Genomic DNA, 27,189 nt, shown 5'->3' on the forward strand with positions numbered 1-27,189 from the left:
CTGGGCAGTAGAAGGTCACTCTGGGCACTCTGACCGCTGCTGAGCCAAGACCAGGCAGTGCCTCGGGCGGTTGGGTCCCACCCCCTGACCCAGAGCAGTGCAAGGGTCAGCCCCTCCTCCCTGCTGGGCAGGAGAAGGCTGCTCTGGCTGAGCAAAGCAGCCAAAACACCCCAAACAGCTCCTGGAATCAAAGTATCCTGGAATCTGAGCATCCCAAACAGCTCCTGGAGCTAAAACATCCTGGAGTTGGAGTGTCCCAAAAGGAGCTCGAGATGGGGAAAAAGGCCGAGGCAGTGCTTCCCTTTGACCTGGGCTCGTAAGGTTTGAGTCCTTAGGAGCACAAAGAAGATTTGGGGGCTCTTGGGGAAGGAGCAGAGCCTGGGACACTCTGGTTTGGGCAGGCGGCTCCCCTAGGGCCGGCGGCCTTGGGGCTGCTGGGGCCAGGGGAAGGAGCAGAGCTGGGACGGCCTGGCTTCGCAAGGAGATGATGCAGCCAAAAGCGCAACAAACAGCTCCTGGAATCAAAGTATCCTGGAATCTGAGCATCCCAAACAGAGCAGAACCTGGGAAGCCGCGGTTTGGGCAGGGTTTGGGCGGGGAAGGACTGTGCCAGAGGGCAGGCAGTGACCCGTGCCTCCCCTCTGTGCCAGACCCGTGCCAGGCCGTGCCGAGCGAGCCGGGCCGCGTGTGCCGGGTGAACCCGCGGACGCGGCGCGCGGAGCTGCTGCCCCAGCCCGAGGGCTGTCCCCCCGGCAGGGACCCCGTGTGCGGCGACGACGGCGTCACCTACGAGAGCGAGTGCGCCATGGTGCGCTCGGGGGCCATCCGCGGCATGGACATCCAGAAGGTGCGCTCGGGGCAGTGCCAGCCGCAGGGTGAGTGCCCGCCCTCCTCCTCCTCCTCCTCTCTTGGGCATCCCCGGGTGCCCAAAGAGGCTGCCTGTGTTCTGTTTAAAATAGTAGTAGTTCTTTGTTAAATGTATTAATATGTTATTTTAATAAATTTTCTAATATATAAATATATAAAAATAATTAATATAGCATCACACATTATTTTATTAATATATTAATGTTCTATATAATACATTATATAAAATATTAATATATTTAATTTATTATTTTTACAATATATTTTATATAATATGTAATATATTTTATATAGTACATAATATAAATAAAATATATAAAATAATAATACTATCTAGAAAAATAGACATTTATAAAATAATTATATTATATCAAACAATTACATTATAATATAGAAAATATAGAAATAGAAAAATATATATTATATACAATACAATATCTTATATTAATCGTATTATATAATACATTATATAGGTACACATAATAAATATATATACAATACATTATATATAAATATATAATTAGCATAATTTAATTATAATACACTATATATTAATATAGAAACCTAAACTTGAGGCATCAGTCCAGTACCTGAAAAATATTTTAAAAATTGCTAAAGCATCAGTACAGAACCTGAAAAATATTTGAAAAAATACTAAAGCATCAGTATGGAACCTGAAAAATATTTGAAAAAAATACTAAAGAAAAATACTAAAGCATCAGTACCGAACCTGAAAAATATTTTTAAAAAGTATAGAACCTGAAAAATAATAAAAAAATAAATGCTAAAGCATCAATACAGAACCTGAAAAATATTAAGAAAAATACTAAAGCATCAGTAGAGAACCTGAAAACATATTAAAAACATCAGTAGAGAACCTGGAAAACATTAGAAAACCCCACTAACTGCTCGCCGTGCCCCGTCCCGCAGACCAGTGCCCGGAGCCGTGCCGGCTGGGCGCGGTGTGCCTGAACCGGCGCGGGGCCGCGCGCTGCTCCTGCGAGCGCATCGCCTGCGACGGCGCCTTCCGGCCCCTGTGCGCCCGCGACGGCCGCACCTACGGCAGCGACTGCCAGCGCCGGCGCGCGGAGTGCCTGCAGCAGCAGCACATCCCTACACGGCACAGCGGGCCCTGCGGTGAGCACCGGGCATGGCGGGGCCGGGGGGGAACCCGGCTGGACCACAGCAGTGGGGCCGTGTGGGGGTGGTGGGCGCCGAGTTGCCCTGGAGGGGTGGTGGTGCCCAAGTTGTCCCACAGGGATCATGGTCCCCAGGTTGTCCTATGGGGTGGTGTCCTGTAGGGATGGTGGGCCCCGAGTTGTCGTGTAGGGATGGTGTCCCATGGGGATGGTGGTCCTCAAGTTGTTCTGTAGGGATGGTGGTCCTCAGATTATCCTGTGGGGATGGTGGTCACCAAATTGTCCCATGGGGATGCTGTCCTATGGAGATGCTGGTCCCCAAATCTTCCCACAGGGATTCTGGTCCCCAGATTGTCCATGGGGATGCTGTTCCCTCCTGTCCTATAGGAATGTTGGTCCCCAAATTGTCCTGCAGTGATGCTGTCCCACGGGGATGCTGCCCCACAGCAATGCTGTCCCATGGGGATGCTGCTCCCCCTCTCCCGTGGGAATGCTGATCCCCACCCAGCCCTGGCCCCCCAGCCCTCTCCAGGCAGGGTGGCACGCTGAGGGCAGCAGTGGGTGCCCGCTGAGCGAGCCCTGGGCCCAGCCTGGCCCGTCCCTGCCCTGTGTTTCTGTCCTTCCAGCAGCCCTGCTGTGTGCACGCCTCCTGTCTCTGTCTGCTGTGTGACACGGGGGACACCCATCCGTGTTTGAGCCACGTGTCTGTGACCTCCTGCTGGTTTCTGTCCCTCCCCACCACGTTCCCCCCAGTCCATGCCATCCATTGCTCCTCCCAGGGTAGTGCCAGTCTCCAAACCCCCTCCATGCTCTCCCTTCCATGCCTGCCTGCTTCTCTCCACCAGGAACTCTGCCCTCTGTGCCCTCTGTGCAGCTCTCACCGTGTCTTTGTCTCGTCTCTAGGAGAAGCTCCCCCATGGACCTTTCTCAGGAGGATGGGATAGGATGGGGCTTTGGATCCTTAGGAGTGTCCAGGTGTGAGGTTCTGCCCCTGGGAAGTGCAGGAGGTTAGAGCAGCCCCTGCCCTCATTTGGATGAGTTACAAGGTGCTCGTTCCGGCTCAGTTTGGGTTTTTCCCACCTCTGGAACTGCGTCCTGTTCTTTTAAGCTGATGTTTGATCAGGTATCAGCGGGGTTGAGCCTCCTGCAGTGCTTGGCAATCGGCATCCCATGCTGAGGATGTGTTTTGTTGGCTTTGTGCTCCTGCTGGAGGATTTCGAGGCTGCCAGACCCAGCTGCTGGAAAAGAATCTGTCAGGCTCCCAAAATCCCACTCGGAATAATCACAGCTGTTATTTTTAAGCATCCATTTCTCTGTGTTCCTGGTGGGGGAATGGCTGGGAGTCAATTCCCCAGGTTTTCCCTGTGGGAAGGGCTGTGATCGCATCAGGGGGGATTTTTTGCAACCCTGGCTAGAGGGTTGTATTCTAGAGGTTGTATTCTTTTTAAAATAGTAGTAGTTCTTTGCTAAATGTATTAATATGTTCTTTTTAATAGATTATTTAATATATCAATATAAAAAGATATATTAATATAGATAATATTATTATAAATTATGCATTTTATATAATATATAATATTGAATATAGAAAAATATAATTGTATTATAATATATAAATATAAGAATATATAAATGCATGTTATACAATATATTAATTATATTCTATAATATTATATTATATGAATCAAATATATAGAACCTGGAAAATATTTTTAAAAATTGCACTAAAGCCTCCCCCTCCCCTGTGCCTCCTTAAGAGGCTGAAAATTCCCAAATTTCTGGGATGAGCAGGGAATTCACGCTGCTCTGAGCACCAGCCACGCATCATTTCCACCGTGTTCTGTGGAAAAAGGCCAGGAGCAGCAGGGTGAGGTCCTGGTGCACCTGCCATTCCTCCCTCCAGCTCCCTCTCCTTGATTTCAGCTCCCCTCCCTCCTGCCCAGCACACATCTGCTGCCAGGAGCTGCGTCCTGCTGGGACACGAGCAAAAAACGGGGCAATGAATCAGACCCGGGGCTCTGTCTGCCAGAGCCGGGGCTGCAGAGTGCCTGTGACAGCTCCAGGCAGCCCTGGAGCCCATCCCCAGGAGGTGTGAGTGGATTTTTTTTAGCCCTGTCAGCTCTGGAAAGGAAAAGGAGAAGCTCAGAGCTCAGAGCTGGGGAGCTCATCCGTGCCTGGGAGCTGTGGGAAGGCAGGGCTGGGCAAGGGCTTGGCAGCGTTTTAACCCCTCACAAGCACCTGCCTGGCACACCCTGAGCTCTCCTGCCTTTTCCAGCAGCCAGGCCAGGGAGGCAAAGCCAAACAAAACCATCCAAGCCATTAAAAGGGAAGAAAGGGATTGGAAGAACAATTGGAAAATACATCACACAGAAATTTCTGTTTTGTAGCTAGTTGTTAAGAGCTCGCTTGTTTGTTTGTTTTCAGCTCAGGTCTTCATTCAAAACCAAGTTTTGCAATTTCAATTGGTAAAATAATAATTCTTGATAAGCATTCACCATCAAATTTCTTGGTTTGAATCCTTCTGGGTGCTGCAGCTCAGAAAGAAGGGATGGGATGAGGCTGACATGGCCAGGAGTGAAGGAAAAAAGGAAGGAAGGTTCTGTGGTTGCATCTGTCTTTTCCTCTCTCTGCTGTCCTCTCTTTCTCTCTCTCTCTCTTTCCTCTTTTGTCTGTGTCTTGTGTTTTACAGTGTTGCCTGTGTGGAGGAAGGAGTTCTGTCCTGGCAGCACGCTCCTGCTCCCTGCCCGGACACCTCTGCTGGGAGCTCGCCTCTGCCCCTGCTCCGTGGCCCCTCTCACTGCTCCCCCCTGGCTCTAGCTGGGCCTGAGAGCCCCCCAGGATGGAGAGCTTGCCCCAGGAGCCCCCCAGGATGGAGAGCTTGCCCTGGCCTTTGTCCCATCCCTGGCCCCAAACCCTGCTGGAGTGGAAATTGCTCTTGCCCGGTGCTCGCTGTGCCCTCCAGGCAAAGGAGAGTGGGAGCAGAGGTGGGTGCTGGGAGCCCCCCACTCCTCAGCCAGCCCCTCCCCAGGGCTGCTGCGCCACCCTGGACTGCTCCTGGTTGGTTTTCCCCTCTCCTTCTGCTCCCAAATGACCCCCACGGCTTCCCCAGATCCTCCTGCCTGGAGCTCTGCCTGCCCCGGCCGTGCTGCCCCGGCCGTGCTGCCCCAGCCGTGCTGCCCCGGCCGTGCTGCCCCAGCCGTGCTGCCCCGGCTGTGCTGTGTGTCCTGCTTGTCCCCTGTCCCAGCCCAGGCTCCCTCCCAGCTCCCTCTGCCAGGCTCACAGGAGCTGGCTCTGCTCACAATTGGCTCTTCCCTGGGAATGCTTCCCTGTGGAATTGGCGGCTCTGTGTGCAGGGGGCATGGTTAGGGGACAAAAAAGGGACACAAATGTGGGGGCAGCAGCCCAGGGAGCAATTCCTGGGGCTTGGGAAGAGCACAGAACTGCAGGGAAGCTGGGGACAGAGCTGGAGTCATGTCCTTGGGACAGAGCTGGAGCTGTGTCCTTGTGCCAGAGCTGAATTTGGGGACAGAGCTGTGCCCTTGTGCCTGAATTTGGGGACAGAGCTGTGTCCTTGTGCCTGAGCTGAATTTGGGGACAGAGCTGTGTCCTTGTGCCTGAATTTGGGGACAGAGCTGTGCCCTTGTGCCTGAATTTGGGGACAGAGCTGTGTCCTTGTGCCTGAGCTGAATTTGGGGACAGAGCTGTGTCCTTGTGCCTGAATTTGGGGACAGAGCTGTGTCCTTGTGCCTGCAGTTGGGGACAGAGCAGTGTCCTTGTGCCTGAGCTGAAGCTGGGACAGAGCAGTGTCCTTGTGCCTGAATTTGGGGACAGAGCTGTCCTTGTGCCTGAGCTGAATTTGGGGACAGAGCTGTGCCCTTGTGCCAGAGCTGGAGCTGTGTCCTTGTGCCTGAATTTGGGGACAGAGCTGTGTCCTTGTGCCTGAGCTGAAGCTGGGACAGAGCAGTGTCCTTGTGCCTGAGCTGTCCCCTGCCCCTGTTCCTTTGCAGACCCTGGCTCTAGGCTGGGCCCAGGTAGGCAGATCCTGCTGCAGGCCGTTCCTGGCTGCCTGGCACAGGGTGCCACAGAGGTGCCACCGCCGTGCTGCTGGCAGGGGAGGTGCCCAGGGCCCTGCAGGGACCTTGCCCAGCTCTCTGCCTCGCTGCCAGGGCTGTGCTGTGTCTGCTGCCGCTCCACCTCCTCCAGGCTGCATTGTCTGTCCCCACCTGTGTCCTTGTCCTGTGTCCTTGTCGCTGTCCGGCCCAGGTGAACCCCGTGGTGTCCTTTCCTTGTCCCAGAGGGGCACAGGGCGCTGCTGGCTCTGTCCCCAGCAGCACAGCCACTCATTCCTCAGCTCCTGCCCGCTGGGGGATTCCTGGCTGGGAGCTGGGGTGAACCCCTGGGGTGTCCCTGCCAGCACAGAGTGTGACACGGCCTCTGCTCTCCGCTGGCACTTTGTCACCACGGGGCATCCCCCGGGGAGGTGGCACTGCTGCGCTGGGGCTGTGCATCCGGGGGGAACGCTGCATCCGGGGAACGCCGCATCTGGGGAACGCCGCATCCGGGGGGAACGCTGCATCCAGAGGCAATCCCCAGTCCCTGGAGTTCCTTCCCGAGGGCTGGGCTGAGGGAAGGACACAGGGTGTCCCCATCCTGCCCCGCAGCAGCTCCCTGGGAAGAGGAGGGAAGAGAATGGGGTGAGAGATGAGCAGCGTGGTGGAACCAGGGGTGTCCTCCCCAGCCAGCTCCTCCTGGGGAGCCCCGGGAGCTTTTCAGGGAGCAGTGTGGATCCCAGGGAAGGGAGCAGTGGGATCCCAGGGAAGAAGGAAGCAGTGGGATCCAGGGAAGGGAGCAGTGGGATCCCAGGGAAGAAGGAAGCAGTGGGATCCAGGGAAGGGAGCAGTGGGATCCCAGGGAAGAAGGAAGCAGTGGGATCCCAGGGAAGGGAGCAGTGGGATCCCGGGGAAGAAGGAAGCAGTGTGGATCCCAGGGAAGGGAGCAGTGGGATCCCGGGGAAGAAGGGAGCAGTGGGATCCAGGGAAGGGAGGTTTTCAGGGAAGCAGTGTGGATCCCAGGGAAGAAGGGAGCAGTGGGATCCCGGGGAAGAAGGGAGCAGTGGGATCCAGGGAAGGGAGGTTTTCAGGGAAGCAGTGTGGATCCCAGGGAAGAAGGGAGCAGTGGGATCCCGGGGAAGAAGGGAGCAGATTTTCAGGCAGCAGTGGATCCCAGCAGTGGGCCCTCCCTGTGGGAGCTCTGTGAAGGTTCTGCCAGTGCTGCTGCTGCTGCTCCCGTTCCTGGCCAGGGGACGCGGTGGCCAGCCTGTCCCTGTGCCCGTGCCCATCCCTCACCTCTGCCGGCACGGGGGCCGTGCTGAGCCAGGCATGGCAGGCTGGCAGAGGGGCACAGAGCCCAGCAGCCCTGCACACCCACCTCAGGCTCATGGGGCGGGCAGGTGCCGCGTTGGGACACCGTCACACCCGCCCCGTGCCAGCCGTGCCGTCCCTGTCCCCTGCAGACCTGGGCGCTCCCAGCCCCTGCCTGAGCGTGGAGTGCTCCTTCGGGGCCACGTGCGTGGTGAAGAACCAGGAGGCCGTGTGCGAGTGCCAGCAGCAGTGCCAGGGCCGCTACGACCCCGTGTGCGGCACCGACCGGCGCAGCTACGGCAGTGCCTGCGAGCTGCAGGCCATGGCCTGCCTGCTGCAGAGGGACATCGGCGTCAGCCACAAGGGGCCCTGCGGTGAGACACGGCCGGGGTTGGGAGGCAGCTGTGTCCTCAAGAGGGACATCGGGGTGAAAAACAAGAGGCCCTGTGATGAGATTTGGGGTTTGTTTTGTTGTTTGTGGTCTGTGTCCTTCAGAGGGACTTGAGGGTCAAGGGCAAGGGGCCCTGATGTGAGATTTGGGCTGGGGTTGTTGTGGTGGTGTTGGTGTTGTTAGCCTGTGTGTGTCCTCAAAAGGAACGCCAGGGTGAAGGACAAAGGATGTGAAGAGATTTGGGCAGGGGGATTAATTTGTTGTTAAAAGAAAAAACCTCCAGGGCGGGATAAAAACCTTCTGGTTGGGATAAAATCCTCCAGACCAGAATAAAATCCTCCAGGCCAGGATGAAAATGTCCAGGCTGGGATGAAAACCTCCTGGTTGAGATAAAAACCTCCTGGTTGGGATAAAAACCTCCAGGCCGGGATAAAAAACACCAGTCCAGGGTAAAAACCAGAATAAAAACCTCCAGGCTGGGATAAAAACCTCCAGACCAGGATAAAAACCTCCAGACCAGGATAAAAACCTCCAGACCAGAATAAAACCCACCAGGCCAGGATAAAAACCAGGATAAAACCCACCAGGCCAGGATAAAAGGCCAACAGCAGGAACTGAGCAGGGGGTTGGTGCCTCCTCCTCCCCCATGCCAAGGCAGCAGCTGCTGTGTGCAGGAGAAAAGCAGGAAAAGCACCTTGGAGCCAAATTCCTGGTGAAATGACTGGCAGGGAGGGAGGGAGGTGTTGGGAGGGGAGGATGAATCAGTGAATACCCAGGAGTCAGGGGATGTGCTTGCTGCTGTCTCCTGCAAGCGGGGAGAGCTGCTTGGAGAGGGCTTTTTTTAATACAAAATCAAGGTTTTTCTGTGCCCCCAGAAAAAACCTAATGGGAAGCTCAGAACTACACATGAAAGCAGCACGGAATCTGAAAATTAGAAAAGCCAAAACCTGAGGCATCATTTCCCCCCCTTTAGAGGCTCAACAAGGCCTCTACCTTGTCGAGTCTCTATTCTAAATATTTCCTAATAATAGGAAAAAATATAGTAACATTATATAAACATTAATGTAAAATATAAATATATAAAATATCATATTTCCTAGTAATACCTACTAATAGGTATTTAATAACAGATAAGTGGGGAGGTTGCCCAGAGAATCTGTGCCTGCTCATCCCTGGGAGCATCTGGGTTGAAGAGCAGAAGCTGTCCCTCAAAAGTGGGCTTTAACTCCAACCTAGACAATTTATATAAAAATATATACAAATATTATAGTATTTCCTAATACTAGCTAATAATAGGTATTTAGTAACAGACTGTGGGGAGGTTGCCAGAGAATCTGTGCCTGCCCCATCCCTGGGAGCACCCGGGCTGAAGCAGCGCACTCGAGACTGAGCTTTGCCTCCAGCCCACAGCGCCCAGCGCAGCCCCAGAGCTGCTCTAACTGTGTTTGTGCCCTGCGTGCCCAGAGCCCTGCGGGAAGTGCCGCTTTGGTGCCATCTGTGAGGCGGAGACGGGGCGCTGCGTGTGCCCCACCGAGTGCGTGCCCTCGGCGCAGCCCGTGTGCGGCAGCGACGGCAGCACCTACGGCAGCGAGTGCGAGCTGCACGTCAGGGCCTGCACCCAGCAGAAGGACATCCTGGTGGCTGCCCAGGGCCCCTGCAGTGAGTGCCACAACGTCCCCTTTGTCCCCCTCTTTGTCCTGTGTCACTGATGCTCGGCCCCGCGCGCCTTTGGTCGCTCTCGCGCCCTGCCTGGGTGATTTCCCTTTTACCTGGGGGATAACTGGGCATTTCCAGGCTCTCCAGCAGCTTTGGTTTGGTTTCCCCCCTCCTCGCTGGAAGTGCCCCCCGTGTTATTTGTCTGAGCCAAGCAGAGAAATTGGATTAATGTCCATGGGGCCAGGGTAGGAATTAGGATAAAAATGTGTTAACAGCCAGCAGCAGCAGTGAGAGCAGAGCTGTGTTTGATCCGCTCCATCCCCTGGGGTCAATTCCTCTTTGTTCCTGCTTTCCTCCCCACTCCCCAGCCCGGGGAGCTGTCTGGGCTAATTTCTTAATGAATTAAAAGCCCTGCTCAGCTCCTTCATTATTACCAAGGCTGCGATGATGATTTCAGCCTCATACAAACCTGTCCAGCTGGGCTGAGATTCCCCAGCAATTCGGGGCAGGATGGCCGAGGGTGGCAGCTGCCTCCCAGAGCAAATGATGAAATGGGATTTTTTCCCTCCAGAAAGAGCTGCTGGGAATCCAAAATACTCGGGGTGGGCACCCAGGTTGCACGGATTAAATAAGGAATAAGAAATTAATAATGAATGAATTAACAATGAATGAGTAACGATGGCGGTGCCAGCTCTGTGACAGCCCCCGGCGGCCGCGGGAGCCGCTCGGGGGCTGAGAGTGTCCCTCCCTGTGGCCAGAGTCGTGCGGCAGCTCGGTGTGCTCCTTCGGCAGCCGCTGCGTGGCCGGGCAGTGCCTGTGCCCGCGCTGCCCGCGCCAGCCCCCGGCCCCCGTCTGCGGCACCGACGGCGTCACCTACGGCAGCCCCTGCCAGCTGCAGGAGGCCTCGTGCCAGCTGCAGAGGAGCATCGAGGTGGCCAGCGTGGGACCCTGCGAGGACGGTGCGCTGGGCCTGGCTCTGCGGGGCTGGGGGAAAGGCAGGGAGGAGGGAGGGCAGCTCCACTCGCTGTGCCCCGTGAGACCCCAGACCCCTGAGAGCATCCCCCCTGTGCCCCGTGAGACCCCAGACCCCTGAGAGCATCCCCCCTGTGAACCCCACGAATGTAGAAACCTGAGACACGTACCCCTGAGGCACCGTGCCCGTGAGACCCAGACCCCTGAGAGCATCCCCTCTGTGCCCTGAGACCCCAGACCCCTGAGAGCATCCCCCCTGTGCCCCGTGAACCCCAACCCCTGAACAGTGTGACCCCCCCCTGAGCTTCCCACCCTGGCCCTTCAACCCCTGAAGCACTGACCCCAGACCCCTGAGAGCATCCCCTCTGTGCCCCGTGAGACCCCAAATCCTCCAAATAACCAGGTCCTGCAGCATCCACACTTTTCTGCTGCCCCTCCCTGCCCTGTGAGACCCCAAACACCCCAAAACAGCAGGTTCTGTGCCAGCCATGCTTCCCCCGCTGCCCCTCCGTGCCCCAAAGGGCCCCCAGCACACCCAGTCCTGTGCCAGCCCCCTTCTAATTCCAGCCCCCATTCCGCTGTCCCACTTTTTTCCAATTCTATCCAAAGTGCTTTGGTCACTTCAGAGATCCAGGGGCAGCCACAGCTTCTCTGGGCGCCCTGTGCCAGAGCCTGCCCACCCTCACAGGGAGGAATTTTTCCCCATATGCCACCTAAATTTCCCAATTTTCAGTTTGAAGCCAATCTCCCTTGTCCCGTCTCTGCATCCCATGTAAATTTTCCCTTTTTTTTCCCAATATCCCAGCTAAATTTCCCAGTTTTCAGTTTGAAGCCAATCTCCCTTGCCCTGTCTCTGCATCCCGTGTAAATTTTCCCTCTTTTTTCCCTATTTCCCCCCAAAGTCAGGGTTTTCAGTTGGAATCCATTCCCCCTTGTCCTGTCTCTGCATCCTGTGTAAATTTTCCCTCTCCAGTGCCATCCCTGGCCCCTGGCAGGGGTTTGGTCCTGGATGATTTTTGAGTTCCCTTCCATCCCATCCCATCCCACGGCTCTGGTGCCTCAGCAGAGCTCCAGGGAAGGTTTTGGGGTCGGCTTGGTGAGCCTAAAAATAAAAACCCGCCGAGTTTTCCCACTCAGGGGGAGCTGTGGGCTGCTGCTGGCGCAGGGAGGGAGCTGAGGGTGCCTGGCACGCGTGGGGGAGGACGGCAGAGCAGGGCACAGGGAGAAGACAGAGCAGGGTGTTTGATCACAGCCCCGCTCGGGGGATTTCAGGTTGCTGTCCCTCCTCAGGCAGAGCCTGAATAATTCTGTGTGTAATGCCAAAGCCCAGCCTTTGATCACGGCAGAAAAAGGGCCAGGTTCCCCTTCCCCCATCCCTTTTCCTCTTCCAGCAGCCTTTGAAATCACTCACATCTCTGCTGCTGCTGCTGCAGCTCATCCTGCAGAGCTCCAGGGAGTCCAGTCCTCTCCCGGCCCCAAATCCCGGCCCCAAATCCCAGCCCCAAATCCCGGCCCCAAATCCCAGCCCCAAATCCCGGCCCTTCCCCAGCTCCACGTCACCCACAATCTCCCTGTGCACACTTTGGGGTGTTTCTTTGGGATTTTGGGTTCCGTATAATTGGAATTTTTGCTCCTGCATAACTGGGATTTAGTTTTCTGAATAACTGGGAATTTGGGTCCTGCACAACTGGGATTTAGGTTCCTGTTTATTTGGGATTTTGGTTTCTGTCTATTTGGGATTTTGGTTCCTGTTTATTTGGGATTTTGGGTGCTGCACAGTTGGGATTTAGGTTCTTGGATCAAGGCATGGAGTAGAACAAAAGAAATAATTACTTTTGTAGAGTGTTTTAGCAAGAGGAAGAACCTCTTCCCCCTAACTCAAGTTTTCCTCTGTAAAATTTTTATTTTACTTTTTATTAAACCTTTTCCTATTTCCAGCACAACCTCCAATAATCCTACACCATCCCAAGCAGCAGAACTGTTTCCAGTGTAACAAATTCACCTTAAATCTCATAAAACCAAGCTCAGGGATTAACCCATTGCATCCCTGTGCCCAGAGTGTGGCTCGGGGGGCTCGGGGGCAGGGGATGGCAGTGAGTGCGAGCAGGAGCCAAGCTCAGGGGTTAACCCCTTCCCTCCCTGTGCCCAGAGTGTGGCTCGGGGGGCTCGGGCTCGGGCGATGGCAGCGAGTGCGAGCAGGAGCGCTGCCGCCACTTCGGGGGCTGGTGGGACGAGGACGCCGAGGACGAGCCCTGCGTCTGTGACTTCACCTGCGTGGCCGTGCCCCGCAGCCCGGTGAGCCCTGCCCTCCTTGTGTCCCCTCCCCTGGTGTCACAGCCCTGAGCTGAGCCCGGGCCCTGCTGCTGGCAGGTGTGCGCGGCTCTGGCAACGGCGTGCAGCTGAAGAAGCCGCGGCGGTGCGGCGCCAGGAGCTCTTTGTCAGCAGAGCCAAGGAGCCTGCCGGGGTGAGTGCCCCTCTCCTCCCCTGGGCCCCCGGAGCGTTCTTTGTTCTGGGGTCTGGCCGTACCCAGGTGCGTTGTGTGCCCTGGGGGAGGTATACCCTTGAGGGGACCCCTGCTTCTGGGTGTGTCCCTGGGTGTGTCCCTGGGTGTGTCCCTGGGTGTGTCCCCTTGGCGTGTAGGGCGTGTCCCTGGGCGTGTCCCTGGGTGTGTTGGGTTGTCTGGTTGCGTGTCCCTGGGCGTGTCCCTTGGCGTGTCCTTGGGTGTCCAGGGTGTGTCCCTGGGCGTGACCCTGGGTGTGTCCCTTTGGGCGTGTCCCCAGGGTGTGTCCCTGGGTGTGTCCCTGGGTGTGTCCCTGGGTGTGTCCCCAGGTGTGTCCCTTGAGAAAAACCATGCTTTTCTGGCTGGGGGTGTCCCGGAGTGTGTCCCCAGGTGTGTCCCCAGGTGTGTCCCCAGGTATATCCCTTGAGGGGACCACTCCCTGGGTGTGTCCCTGGGTGTGTCCCTGGGTGTGTCCCTGGGTGTGTCCCCAGCTATGTCCCCTAAAGGAAGCCATGCCCTCCCTGCTGGGTGTGTCCCCTGAGGGCAGCCACCCCTCCCTGCTGGCTCTGTCCCCAGCTCTGTCCCCAGCTGCGTCCCCAGCTGTGTCCCTGCTGTCCTTTCCCTGGCAATAAGCAGGAATTGCTCTCAGGGGCCACCCCCCTGTCCCTGTGCCCTGCTGTCCCCTGTCCTGGGCCTCTCCTGCCATTCCCAGCATCTCCAGGAGGATTTATGGGAACGCTGCGGGATCCCGGGTGCCAAGGTGACCCCTGTGTCCCTGTCCCCCCCGCAGCCCTGGCCACCACCCCGCCGCCGCTGCTGGCCGTGCACTGCAGCCAGAGCGTCTACGGCTGCTGCCCCGACAACGTCACGCTGGCGCTGGGCGTGGGAGCTGCTGGATGTCCCAGTGAGTGCCACCCCCGGGGACACCGGGGGACCCTCGGGGGCTGGAGGGAGGATCTGGGGTGCTGTCCCCGGGACATGAAGCTGGACCCTCCCCAGCTGTAGGACTGTGGGATATTCAGGTTGGAAAAGCCCTTCTGAGCTGCAGCACTGCTGTGGTCACAAAGTCCTGTCCCCAAGTGTCACATGCCACCCCTGAGCCACATGCGCAGGGTTTTGAGCATTTCCAGGGTTGGTGATTCCATTGCTTCCCTGGGCAGCCCATTCCAAACCCTGACCACTCTTCCAGTGAACAAATCTTCCCAAATATCCAACCTGAACCTCCCCTGGTGCAGCTTTTCCTCTGCTCCTGTCCCTTGTCCCTGGGAGAAGGGACTTGACCCCTCCTGCCCCACAACCTCCCACTGACGATCCTCCAAAATCCCTGAGCCACCTCCCAGGCCTCAGTCCCTTGGGAATACAGGAGGGGACACTTTGGGTGTCCCCAGAGGTGCCTCCAGGGCCTTGGTGCCTTCAACCCATTGCTGGGCTCAGGCATTTCCACCTGCCAGAGCGACAGGAATATTCCATGGAGGGAAACGTGTCACCTGGGACCGTCCAGAGGCCCAGTGACAGCTGGGTGACCCCCTGTGCAGGAAGCTGAGCTGGCCGGGGGCTCATTAATATTTATTCACTAATTATCCAAGCCAGCAGGAGCGTTCTGAAAGGCTCTCAACAGCTGAGGCTGTGGCTGCCTGATGGGGGAAACATCAGCCCGTGGAGACGCAGCTCCAGGGTGGGGTAATGCTGAACAGGGAGAGCTGGATAATGGGGGAAAACAGCTGGATAATGGAGGGAAAAGCAGCTGGATAATGGAGGGAAAAGCAGCTGGATAATGGGGGGAAGAACAGCTGGACAATGGGGAAAAAGCAGCTGGAGAATGGGGAAAAAGCAGCTGGAGAATGGGGAAAAACAGCTGGAGAATGGGAGGAAAGTAGCTGGAGAATGGGAAAGGCTGCAGGAGGTGTGGGGTGCTGTCCAGGGGGATGCTCCAGGGGACAGGAGCATTTCCATCGCTCTGGCAGTGATGATCTTTGGGTTTTCTGGTGGAAATTCTGCCCCCCAGTCCACGGAATCCATGGCATCCATGGACACAGCTCCCCAGGACTGATGTTTCCAGTGGAAATCCAACCCCCAATCCATGGACACAGATGCCACCAGTCCATGTCCCCCCATGTCCCACCTGTGTCCCTCACCACTCACGGAGCAGTTTGAGCCCCCTGGGCCAGGTTTAGCCATGGACTTTCCCTTTCCCTGCCCTGGGGTGTCCTCACCCCCTCCCCGCTGCTCCCCAGGTGTCCCTTTGTGCCCCTCCCTGTCCCTTTGTGCCCCTCCCTGTCCCTCTCTGTCCCTTTCCCTCTGGGACAAGGACAGCGCCTCGCTGTCTATCTTCGGCTGCCTCCCCTCCATCAAGCTGCTCGCTAATGAATTAATAATTACCCTCTAATAGCTTCCTTCCCCTTTGATGTTAATGAGAGACGAGCTCTTGATGACATCGAGCTCCTGGTGACAGCCCGGGGGCTGACGGAGGGGAGCGGCTGGTGGCACGGGGTGGTGACACGGGTGTCCCCTGTGTCCCTGCCCTCAGGCACGTGCCAGTGCAACCCCTACGGCTCCTACGGCGGCTCCTGTGACCCGGGCACGGGCCAGTGCTCCTGCAAGCCCGGCGTGGGCGGCCTCAAGTGCGACCGCTGCGAGCCCGGCTTCTGGAACTTCCGCGGCATCGTCACCGACGGCCGCAGCGGCTGCACCCGTGAGTCACGGGGACACGGACAGGGACACTGCTGGGGGACAGGGTGGCACCCATGAGTGACAGCAAGGGGACACCCCTGAGTGACAGGGATGAGGCACCCCATGACTGGGACAAGGGTGTTACCCCCTGAGTGACAGTGAGGGGACACTGCCCACGGGTGGGACAGGGGTGGGACAATGCCCTGGCAGGGGTGGGACACTTCCCTGAGTGGCAGGGATGGCACATCACTATCCCCCTTGCCCCATGGCTGCCAGGTTCCCCTTCCCCCTTTCCCACCCTATAACTGCATTTTCCTCTTTCCACAACTGTGGTCTTTCCCCCTTCCCCACCCCATAACTGTGTTCTTTCCCCATTCCCCACCCCATGACTCTGTTTTTCCCTCTTACCCACCCCATGACTGTTTTCCCCCTTTCCCACCCCATAACTGTGTTTTTCCCCCTTTCCCCCGCCATGACTGTGTTTCTCCCCCCCATGACTGTTCTCCCCCGCCCCGCTGCAGCGTGCCGCTGTGACCCCGTGGGCTCGGTGCGGGATGACTGCGAGCAGATGTCGGGGCTGTGCTCCTGCAGGACGGGCATCACGGGCATGAAGTGCACCCAGTGCCCCGACGGCAGCAGCCTGGGCACCGCGGGCTGCCGCAAGGGTGAGGGGCTTTGGGCTTTGGGTTCTGCTTATTTGGGGTTTGGGGTCTTGTTTATTTGGGGTTTGGATCCTGGTTATTTGGGGTTTGGGGTTCTGTTTATTTGGGGGTTTGAGTCCTGCTTATTTAGGGTTTGGGTTCTGATTATTCGGGGTTTTGGGTCCTGCGGCACTGGGTGTTTGGGTTCTGGTTATTTGGGGTTTTGGGTCCTGCATAACTGGGATTTACACTCCTGTCTATTTGGGATTTTGGCTCCTGTCTATTTGGGATTTTGGCTCCTGTCTATTTGGGATTTTGGCTCCTGCCTAGCTGGGATTTTGGCTCCTGTCTGTTTGGGATTTTGGCTCCTGTCTGTTTGGGATTTTGGCTCCTGCCTAACTGGGATGTTTTCCCGGCTCCCCTCTCCCCCTGCCCAGACCCCTCAGCCCCCAGGTCGTGCGAGGAGCTGAGCTGTGACTTCGGGGCCTCGTGCGTGGAGCTGAACGGCTTCGCCCACTGCGAGTGCCCGTCCCCGCTGTGCCCCGAGGCCAACACCACCAAGGTTTGGGGACACCCCTCGGGGGGCTTTGGGGTGGGACACAACGTCCTGCAGGAGCTGTTCCCTGCTGGGCAAGGGGGACACGCGGGGCACAGATGTCCCCTGGCACCCCTGAGCTGCCCTGGGTCCCTCTGTGCCCCAGAGGAGCCCCCCAGAAACGCTGCCAGCCTTCCCAGTGACCTGCTGGTGCCGCTGGGAGGGGCCCAGAGGTGCAGCTCCGGTGTCCCTGTGTCCCCAGGTGTGTGGCTCTGATGGTGTCACCTACGGGGACCAGTGCCAGCTGCGGACCATCGCCTGCAGGCAGGGCCAGCACATCACGGTCAAGCACGTGGGGCAGTGCCACGGTGAGTGTGCCCAGGGCAGTGCCACAGAGAATGTCCCCTGGGCAGTGCCACGGTGTCCCCAGGGCAGTGCCACGGTGAGTGTGCCCGGGGCAGTGCCACAGAGAATGTCCCCTGGGCAGTGCCAGCCCCGTGTCCTCAGGCTGGCCCTGCCACCCCACGGGACATCCCCTGCCACAGCAGCTGCCCTTCCCAGGCTTTGTCACTCCCTTCCCAGTGCCACCCCGTCACCTCCGTGTCTGTGTCCCTGCAGAGTCCATCACCCACACGAGCCCCCCGGTGCCCCCCACGCCGCTGCCCACGGTGCCCCCGGAGCTGCCCGTGCCCCCTCGGGCCACCCCACGGTCCCCCCTGCCCACCGGGGCGGCCACCAGCCCGTCAGTGCCGCCAGCCAGGCCCACGGAGCGAGGCCACCCCACCACCAGGCGTGTGACAACGGCCAGGCCGGCCACCACCACAGCCTGGGTCACCCACGGCGTGCACAGGGCCACCATCCGCCCGCTGGCTGCCGTGCCCGTGGTGGCGGCCACCAGCCAGCCCGGCTACGGCGAGTCCGGCAGCGCCGAGGGCAGCGGCGACCAGGACATGGGCACCAGCGGGGACCAGGAGGCCAGCGGGGCAGGATCTGCCGGTGAGTGCCACCCCAGGCTCTGGGCTGGCTCTGAGTGTCCCCGGGGCAGTGCCACGCTCAGTGTCCTTTGGGCAGTGTCATGTTCAGTGTCCCCAGGGCAGTGCCACTGAGTGTCCCCAGGGCACTGAGTGTCCCCTGGCGGTTTCAGCCCGCCCTGGGTGCCACCAGGAGCAGGGCGGGTGCCACGCAGAGGTGTCACTGCTGGGTGTCCCTGTCTGTCCCCCAGGTGAGGAGGAGCCGGACGAGGGCCAGGTGACATCCACGCCTGCCATCGAGAGGGCCACGTGCTACAACAGCGCCCTGGGCTGCTGCTCCGACGGCAAAACCGCAGCGGCCGACGCCGAGGGCACCAACTGCCCCGGTGAGCCTGGGAGCGGGGCTGGGGTCCCTGTGGGGTCCCTGTGGGGTCCCTGTGGGGTCAGGAGTGGGGATCTCTCAGGGTGGGAGGACACAGAGCTGCCCAGGTGGATCTGGGGCTGTGGGAGGGTTTGGGATCCATTTGGGGTCAGGAATTGAGATCTCTCAAGGGGATGATACACAGAGCTCTCCGGTGAATTCGGGGCTGGACGAAGGTTTGGGATCACTCTGGGGTCAGAAATTAAGGGCCTTGTCCCAGATTTTTCCTCAATCAAGTCCTTCCTTGTTTCTTGGGGTTTCCATTGGAACATCCCCTTTGCCTCTGGGAAAAAAAAACAGCACTTTCCCTTTTAACCCATAAAGGGTTAAAAGTCCTGTGTGAAGGGAAAGGGAGAGGAAAAAGGCAGAGGGAAAGAAAAAGGGAAAAGGAAGAGAGGAAGGGAAAGTGGAAAGGGAGAGAGAAGGGGAAAAGGAAAAAGGAAAGGGAAAATGGAAAGGAAAAGGAGCCTCCTGTGTGGTTCCCACAGCGGGATCTCTCCATCCTTTGCACCCCCAGGGCAGGATGCTGCCCTGGCACTCGTGCTGCAGCTCCAGGCTGGTTGGGCAGGGCTGTGGTTGCCCTGTGCCAGGTGTCCCCCTGGCCCCCAGCCCCGGGTGTGCCCGTGGGTGCCCCTGGGCCCTGGCGTGTCCTCTGTCCTCTAACGTGTCTCTCTTGTCACCCAGCGGTGCAGGGGGGCTGCTCTCGGGGCCGGAGCTCGCAGGAACCCGTCTGGTAAAAGCTGCCATCTCCAGCCTGGTCCTTGCCATCTGCTCCAGCACTAACCCTCCATGGCTGTGCCCGCCCCATCCCCACTAACCCAGCACTGGCACTACCCCCACACGCCATCCCCCTCTGCCAGGGACGCTCCCTCGCCGCCCCTGCCCAGCTCAAGGGCTCTGTCTGTGTTCCCTCCTGCCCCAGCCACCAAGGTGTTCCAAGGCGTGCTGATCCTGGAGGAGGTGGAGGGCCAGGAGCTGTTCTACACGCCGGAGATGGCCGACCCCAAATCCGAGCTCTTCGGGGAGACGGCGCGGAGCATCGAGAGCGCGGTGAGCCCTGTGCCCCTCGTGCGGGCACAGCTGGCACCGAGGGGACCCTGCTGGTGCCCCAAGAGGCTGCCCCGAGCACAGTCACAGAGTAAAGCAGGGAGCTGCTAAAAGGATCTCCTCAATGGATACACCTTGGGCCCACACCCAAGGTGAACCCAGAATGGTCACAAAATGGACAATGGTTCCCTGTCCCAATTGATTTATGGATCCTGTTCTTCCCTTGGCCCTAAAGAGCAGCTGGAATTGTCACAGAACATCCCTGTTCCATTGTATGGATCCTGTTCTTCCCTTGGCCCTAAAGAGCAGCTGGAATTGTTTATGGATCCCACTTTCCCCTGGCCCTAAAGAGCAGCTGGAATTGTCCCCTGTCCCCTCCCTGTCTCCGGGCTGCCTTGCAAAGGCTGGGAAGCAAACCCAAGCCTGGATCTTTCCCTGGCAGGATCCCCGTGCCAGGATCTCCCCGTTAACCCTTTCCTTCCCCAGCTGGACGAGCTGTTCCGGGGTTCTGATGTCAGGAAGGATTTCAGGAGCATCCGAGTGCGGGACCTGGGCCAGAGCAGCGCCGTCAGGGTCATCGTGGAGGCCCACTTTGACCCAGGTGGGGCCATTCCCAGAGGGAATTCTGGCTGGGAAATCTGCCTGGGGAGGAGAAGGAAAGAACCATCCTAAGATTCAGTGGGGTTGGGTCTTTTATCCTGCTGAATTTCCATGTGAGCGGAGATGGGAGGAGCAGCACACTAAGGAAGCTGGAAGGGTTTTCCTTGGGAATGGAGGGATTCTTTTCCTTGGGAAGGAAGGATTATTTTCCTTGGGAATGGAGGGATTCTTTTCCTTGGAAAAGGATGATTATTTCCTTGGGAGAGTTATTTTCCTTGGGAAAGGTGGTTTATTTTCTTTGGGAAGGAAGATTATTTTCCTTGGAAAGGACATTTATTTTCCTTGGAAAGAAAGATTATTTTCATTGGGAAAGAAGGATTATTTCCTTGGGAATGGAGAAATTGTTTTCCTTGGAAAGGAGGATTGTTTTCCTTGGGAAGGAAGATTATTTTCCTTAGGAATGGACGTTTCTTTTCCTTGGGAAAGGAGAGTTATTTTCCTTGGGAAAGGTGGTTTCTTTTTCTTGAGAATGCAGGTTTATTTTCTTTGGGAAGGAGAATTCTTTTCCTTGGAAAGGAAGATTATTTTTCTTGGAAAAAGAGGATTTTTTCTTGGGGAAAGGAGGGATTGGGGAGGTCATGGGAAGGAAATTCCCGCTGGAATGCTCACTGCTGCTCCCCTCCTTTGCCCTCCTGGCTGGGCTCAGCCACGTCCTACACGGCCGCCGATGTCCAGGGGGCCCTGCTGAGGCAGCTCCGGGCTGCCAAGAGGAAAACCATCCTGGTGAAGAGGCCCCAGCAGGAGCACATCAAATTCATGGATTTTGGTGAGTGCCCCTCGCTTGCTGTGGGGTTTCAGAATGCCCGGGGGGCTCTGCTGGTCTTGGCAACCCCTCAAAAGCTTCCCCGGGTGGGTCCCAGAATGTTTGGGGTTGGGAGGGACCTTAGAGGGGTCTGGGCAGGGATCTTCTAGAGGGTGCTTGGGCACTTCCAAACCCACACCTGACCCTAAAACTAACCCAAACCTGACCCTAAACCTGACCCATACCTAACCCTAAATCTAACCACACTTGTCCCTAAACCTAACCTTAACCCTAACCCACACCTGACCCTGAATCTAACCACACTTGTGGCTAAACCTAACCCAAACCCCAGCTGACCCCAAACCCACGCCCGCCCCCAGTCAAGCCCAGCTGACCCCATCCCTGCTGTGTTCCAGACTGGATCCCCCGGCTCTTCACCACCACGGTCACCACCACCACGGCCACCACCATGGCCCCTGGCACCACGCGCAGGGTGCCCGCGGCCACCGCGGCCCTGGGGCAGCACGGGGAGCCCACGGGCAGCCCCGGCCCCGTGGGCAGCACCCGCAGCCCCGTGGGCACCACCCGCAGCCCCGTGGGCACCACCCGCAGCCCTGGCAGCAGCAGCAGCAGCAGCAGGAGGGGGAAGCCCACCCAGCTGCCCCCTGGCACCCCCCTGGCACGGCCCTGCGAGTCCCAGCCCTGCTTGCACGGTGGCACCTGCCAGGACGACGGGCACCGCTTCACCTGCAGCTGCCCCGCGGGCACAGGAGGGGCTCTCTGTGAGAAATGTAGGTGGGGATGTGAGAAAGCACAGATTTGGGGGCTTAAAAGTCGCTTCCCACCCCTTGATGTGGGTAGGATGCCACCCTCCCTGTGCCAGGTTGTGCCAGACTGGACTTGGGCATTTCCAGGGATGGGAAAACCGCTAAAAACCCACTCACCTGGAGCTCTGCAAGCTGTGGGCGTCCAGCCCTGCTGGTTTAATGGGATTTGACCTCCCAAATCCCATAGAAAATGACAATGGGTGTCCAGCCCTGCTGGTTTAATGGCATTTGGAGTCCTGGATCACCCCTAAGGGAGGCACAGACAAGTTGGCCCTTTTCATGAACCAAAGCTCAATAAAAGTTGCCTTTTCCCCTTTTCTCCCTCTCCCCCCTTTTTTTCCCCTTTCCCCTTTTTCCCCCCCTTTTTTCCCCCCTTTTTCCCCCCTTTTTCCCCCCATTCCCCCCGTTTCCCCCCAGCCCCCAGTGGGTCCATCCCCAGTTTCGGGGGCGCCTCGGTGCTGGCGTTCCGGACCATGCGCGCCTACCACACCGTCAGGATCTCCATGGAGTTCCGCGCGCTCGAGCCCCGCGGGCTGCTCCTCTACAACGCCCAGCGCCACGGCAAGGACTTCATCTCCCTGGCGCTGCTCGGGGGCTTCGTGGAGCTCAGGTCAGCTGGCGTGGGCATTGCGTCCTGGAAGGGGCAGTTTGTATCCCAGCAGGGGGACTGGCATCCTAAAAGGCCTCCAAATGGACAAAAATTGGGATTTTTTGGTTTTTGGGAGGGTGGGGTTGGTATACTTGAGCTCAGGTAAGCCCCAGGACCCAAGACAGGGAATTTGCATCCCAAGAGGGAGAATTTGTATCCTAAAAAGCCTCAAAGTGGACAAAAATCAGGATTTTTAAATATTTTTTGGGGGAGTGGAATACTCGAGCTCAGGTGAGTCCCAGGACCCAGAACTGGGAATTTGCATCCCAAGAAGGGGAATTTGTATCCTAAAAGGCCTCAAAGTAGACAAAAACTCTGATTTTTTTGTTTGTTTGTTTGTTTTTTGTGGGAATGTGGCTGGAAAACTGAGGGAACTCATTCCCTCTTTTCAGTGAAGTGAATTCACTTTGAGTGAGTTCAAAAAGCTCCCAAGTGTGGGAGGTTGGGTTTTTTGGCAGGTTGGTTTTTTGGCAGGTTTGGGGTTTTTTTGGCAGGTTGGGTTTTTTTGAGACATCTTTTTTTGGTGGGTTTTTTTTAACTGGGATGAGAAGTGTGGAGAGGGAGGAAAAAAGGGAAGGGAGGAAAGAACCAGAGTGGCTTTTTTTGTATTCCAGAATCCAACGGGGATGGGTTTGGAGTGAGGGAGGGGGAAGGCAGGGCAGGGAGGGAGGGAGAGAGAGAGGGAGGGAGGGAAGGGAAGGAGGGATGGAAAGATGGGGAAAGAAGGAGGGAAAAACAGAGGGAGGGGAGAGGGAGGGAGAGAGGGAAAGAAGGAGAGAAGGAGGGGAGAGAGAGAGAGAAGGAGGGAGGGAGGGGAAGGAGACAAGAGGAGGGATGGAAAAGGGAAGGAGGGAGGGGAAAGAGGAGAGAAGGAGAGAGGGAAGAGACAAGAAGAGAAGGAGGGAGGGAAGGAAAGAGGCAGAGAGAAATAGGGAGGGAGGGAGGGAGAGGGTCTCCACGTGCTCCCAGTGCCAGTGACGCCTGGCACAGCCCAGCTGGCACCTTGAAGAACACCAAGCCGTGTTTTGCCAGGTTTGACACGGGCTCTGGCACGGGCACGGTCACCAGCCGGGTGCCGGTGGAGCCGGGGCGCTGGCACCGGCTGCTGGTGACGCGGAACCGGCGCACGGGCACACTGGCCGTGGACGGGGAGCCCCCGGTGAGCGGGCACAGCCCCCCGGGCACCGACGGGCTCAACCTGGACACCGAGCTCTTCATCGGGGGAGTGCCCCACGAGCACATGGCGCTGTGAGTGGGGCCGTGGGGCTGGGAGGTGGCACTGGGCCTGGTGGGTGGCACTGTGAAGGTGGCACTGCCCTTGTGAGGGTGACACTGGGACTGGAGGGTGGCACAGGCCATGTGAGGGTGGCGCTGCCCCGTGAATGTGCCACTGTCCCTGTGGCAGTGCCAACGCAGAGCCATCTCCCATCTCGCCCTCACCTCTGCCCTCCCTCCCACCGTGCCCACGCCGGCCCTCCGTGGGTATCACCCCATCACTGCCGCCCCCCAGAACCCCCTGTGCCCCCTGGTACAAGCCCTGTGCCCCTGTCCCCTCAGGGTGGCTGAGTGCATGAGGGCCATTCTAGAACCCCCTGGTACAAACCCTGTGCCCCCCCTGGTACAAGCCCTGTGCCCCTGTCCCCGGGGGCCCCCGAGCCCCGGGTACAAACCGCGCGCCCCCTGCGGGGCAAGCGCCTGGGGCCCTGGCCATCAACAACCGCGGGCACGAGCTGCACCAGGGCTCCGCCGACGTCCTGTACGCCACGGCCGTGGGCCAGTGCGGCACCGACCCCTGCCAGCCCAGCCCCTGCCACCACGGCGGCACCTGCCACGCCAGGGAGGCCGACATGTTCCACTGCCAGTGTCCCGAGGCCTACACGGTACGGCGCGGGCACCGAGGGGGGTCGGGTGGGCACTGAGCGGGTTTTTGGGGTGTAGGATGGGCATTATGGGGTTTTTGGGGTGTGGGGTGGGCACCGAGGGGGTCTGGGGGGTTTTGGGGTATGGGGTGGGTTTTTGGGGTGTAGGATGGGCATTATGGGGTTTTTGGGGTGTGGGGTGGGCACCGAGGGGGTCTGAGGGGGTTTTGGGGTATGGGGTGGGTTTTTGGGGTGTAGGATGGGCATTATGGGGTTTTTGGGGTATGGAGTGGACATTGTGGGGTTCTGAGGGGGGTTTTGGGGTACAGGGATGGCACTGCGGGGTTTTCACTTTTTCTGGGGGGTTCTTAGGGAGTTTTTGGGGCCATTGTGCCAGTGCCTCAATGCCTACGTGCCCATGGGGACATGGGGAACACTGGGGCTGTGGGGGACATTGTCACCAACCCCCTGACACATGTTCCCAATCTCCCTGTCCCACAGGCCCCACGTGTGCCTTCGAGAGGAACCCGTGCGAGCCCTCTCCGTGCCACGCCTCTGCCACCTGCCTGGTGCTGCCCGCCGGGGGCGCCCTGTGTGCCTGTCCCATGGGCCGCGAGGGGGACCTGTGCGAGCGAGGTGGGACAGCAGGGGTGCCCCCCGCCCGGTGTGACCCCTGGGGCACCTGCCATGCCCCGTGTCCCTCACGCTGCCCGCTTTGTGCCCAGTGACAGAGCAGGACCAGTCCGTGCCCTTCCTGCCCGAGTTCAACGGCTTCTCCTACCTGGAGCTCAACGGGCTGCAGAGCTTCGTGCCCGACCTGCAGTGAGTGCAGGGCCAGGGAGGGACAAACCCCAGCCCGTGGTACCCTGGGCACCCCCAGCTGGCAGGGCTGGCATGGCTGCCACACCCACAGCCTCGGGGTTGTCCTGAGCAGCTGGATGGGAGGGAATCCATAATCCACAATCCATAATCCATAGCCCATAATCCACAACCCACAATCCATAATCAATAACCCACAGTCCATAACCCACAATCTATAATCCATAACCCACAATCCATAATCCATAACCCATAATCCATAACCACAATCTATAACCCATAATCCACAATTGATAACCCAGAGTCCACAATCCATAATCCATAACCCACAATCAAAAATCCATAATCAATTATCCATAAACCATAATCAGTAATCCATAACCCACAACCCACAATCCACAACCCATAATAACGCACAACCCATAATCCATAATCAATAATCCATAACCCGTAACCTACAATCCATAACCCACAATCCATAACTCACAATCAACAATCCAAAATCCATAATCAGTAAGCCATAATCAATAACTCATAACCCACAGTCCACAATCCAAAACCCATAACCCACAATCCCTAACCCATAATCAATAATCAATAACCCGCCCCGCTCTCCCAGGGACAAGATGTCCATGGAGGTGGTGTTCCTGGCCAAGAAGCCCAGCGGGATGATCTTCTACAACGGCCAGAAGACCGATGGCAAAGGGGACTTTGTGTCCCTGGCACTGCACGAGGGCCACCTGGAGTACAGATACGACCTGGGCAAAGGGCCAGCCCTGCTCAGGTGAGGGCACTGGGGGCACTCTGCCCTGCCCAGGTGAGGGTATTGGTGGTGCTGGGGGCACTCTGCCCTGCCCAGGTGAGGGGCGCTGGGGGCACTCCTGCCCTGCCCAGGTGAGGGTATTGGTGGCGCTGGGGGCACTCTGCCCTGCCCAGGTGAGCCCTGGCTGATGCCTTGAGAGGCTCCCTTAGAACAGAGCTAAAGAATAAAGCAGGGATTTATGAAAAGTTTCTCCTCAATGGATCCACCTGGGGCAGCACAAGAGCCCAGCCAGGGCTGCACCTGAGATGAACCAAAATGGTCCCAAAATGAACCCAAGAGGAGCCAAAATGTCCCAAAATGCACGACTGCTCACAGGGTCTGTCACTTTTACAACTTCTGTTCCATTTGCATCTTGGAGTGAATTGTCCAATTCCAGCTTTAGCCCATGCAGTCCCATCCTTGTTTTTCTCTCCCCAGCCCACGGTGTTTGTGCTCCTGGGCTGAGATTTGGATCATTTGTCCTTGGTGCCCAGCTGGAGCAGGAATTGTTTTGTCTCCCTGCTCTGTGCACAGAGCTCACCATCCCCTGATATGGAGCCCAGACCCACACACTAGAGCAGCGCAGAATGTGAAAAATAGAAAAGTTAAACCTGAGGAATCAGCACAGAATCTTAAAAATAGAAAAGCCAAAACTCACAGCATCACCTGCTCAGGGCACCTTTCCAGGCTGGTTTTGTAGGTTCTGAGGGCAGAGTTTAAAACATTAACACCAAATAATGACATTATTCAAAGTTTCAGCAGCAAAAGCCTCACTTTGATGTTACAGCCTGTTTTTATCCAGTTTTCCAAGTTAGTGTGTTTAATTTCTAATTTCAGGTTTTGTGTTTTTTCTAATTTGAACTTGCTTGCTGCTCAGTTCATTGCTTAGGAGGTGCTTGTTTGTGTATGTGCTGAGACTCTTCTTTACACAAAGAGATACTATATTTTTTATATTATTTTTTAATTTTTTATATTATTTTTATATTTTTAATACTATTTTTCTATGTTTTTAATATTTTCTTCACAGATTCTCACAGACTTTTTATTTGCCACAGTTGCAAGCCTGTTTTTCTTACCACAACAGATTGTTCCGCAAACTGATTTTCATTCTTGTGATTCTTTCTCTTGGGAACTTCGTGTGCTCATTCAGCTGAGCAAGGCCTGAGTTTAGAAGGTTTTTAAAGCTTTTTTTTTTTTTTTTTCCCCCTCAGGAGCAAGGAGCCAGTGCCCCTGGACACGTGGGTCAGTGTCCTGCTGGAGAGGAGCGGCCGCAAGGGCGTCCTGAGGGTCAACAACGGCCAGAGGGTGACAGGGGAGTCCCCGGTGAGTGGGGGGGACCCCAGCCCTGCCCTGCTCACATGGGGAGGAGGTTCTGAGGCTCCTGGGCTTGAAATCATGGGTTTGAGGGGAATTTCTCAGGTTCCTGGGCTTTAAATTGTGGATTTGAGTGGAATTTCTCAGGCTCCTGGGCTTTAGATTGTGGCTCGGGTTCCTGGGCTTTAAATTGTGGATTTGAGTGGAGTTTCTCAGGTGTCTGGGGTTTAAATTGTGGATTTGAGGGTGGAGAAGCAGGCAGGGAAGGATCCCTGCATCCCTTGCAGCCCCTGTCCCTGCCCAGGATCTCAGCCAGGTTTCAGGGATGAGCCCCCCACCCTCTTCTG

At 57.0% G+C, this 27,189-nt stretch overlaps 1 protein-coding gene across 1 annotated transcript in view; it reads left to right on the forward strand.

The window, feature by feature from the left end:
• AGRN (agrin) overlaps nt 1-27,189 on the forward strand; it is a 68,886-nt gene that overhangs the window by 32,589 nt on the left and 9,108 nt on the right. The window contains exons 7-32 of the mRNA XM_030964053.1: nt 651-875; nt 1,798-2,004; nt 7,519-7,740; nt 9,222-9,416; nt 10,172-10,372; nt 12,535-12,700; nt 12,791-12,849; nt 13,676-13,789; nt 15,413-15,577; nt 16,077-16,220; nt 16,634-16,758; nt 16,994-17,099; nt 17,350-17,727; nt 17,954-18,088; nt 19,046-19,173; nt 19,657-19,771; nt 20,477-20,596; nt 20,989-21,363; nt 21,817-22,009; nt 23,081-23,296; nt 23,606-23,643; nt 23,705-23,928; nt 24,408-24,543; nt 24,633-24,729; nt 25,346-25,510; nt 26,740-26,851. Coding sequence (XP_030819913.1) covers nt 651-875; nt 1,798-2,004; nt 7,519-7,740; nt 9,222-9,416; nt 10,172-10,372; nt 12,535-12,700; nt 12,791-12,849; nt 13,676-13,789; nt 15,413-15,577; nt 16,077-16,220; nt 16,634-16,758; nt 16,994-17,099; nt 17,350-17,727; nt 17,954-18,088; nt 19,046-19,173; nt 19,657-19,771; nt 20,477-20,596; nt 20,989-21,363; nt 21,817-22,009; nt 23,081-23,296; nt 23,606-23,643; nt 23,705-23,928; nt 24,408-24,543; nt 24,633-24,729; nt 25,346-25,510; nt 26,740-26,851 — 4,361 coding nt within the window. The remainder of the gene's footprint in view (nt 1-650; nt 876-1,797; nt 2,005-7,518; nt 7,741-9,221; nt 9,417-10,171; nt 10,373-12,534; nt 12,701-12,790; nt 12,850-13,675; nt 13,790-15,412; nt 15,578-16,076; nt 16,221-16,633; nt 16,759-16,993; nt 17,100-17,349; nt 17,728-17,953; nt 18,089-19,045; nt 19,174-19,656; nt 19,772-20,476; nt 20,597-20,988; nt 21,364-21,816; nt 22,010-23,080; nt 23,297-23,605; nt 23,644-23,704; nt 23,929-24,407; nt 24,544-24,632; nt 24,730-25,345; nt 25,511-26,739; nt 26,852-27,189) is intronic.

Source organism: Camarhynchus parvulus, chromosome 21 (assembly GCF_901933205.1).
Source record: "Camarhynchus parvulus chromosome 21, STF_HiC, whole genome shotgun sequence".
Lineage (NCBI taxonomy): Eukaryota > Metazoa > Chordata > Aves > Passeriformes > Thraupidae > Camarhynchus > Camarhynchus parvulus.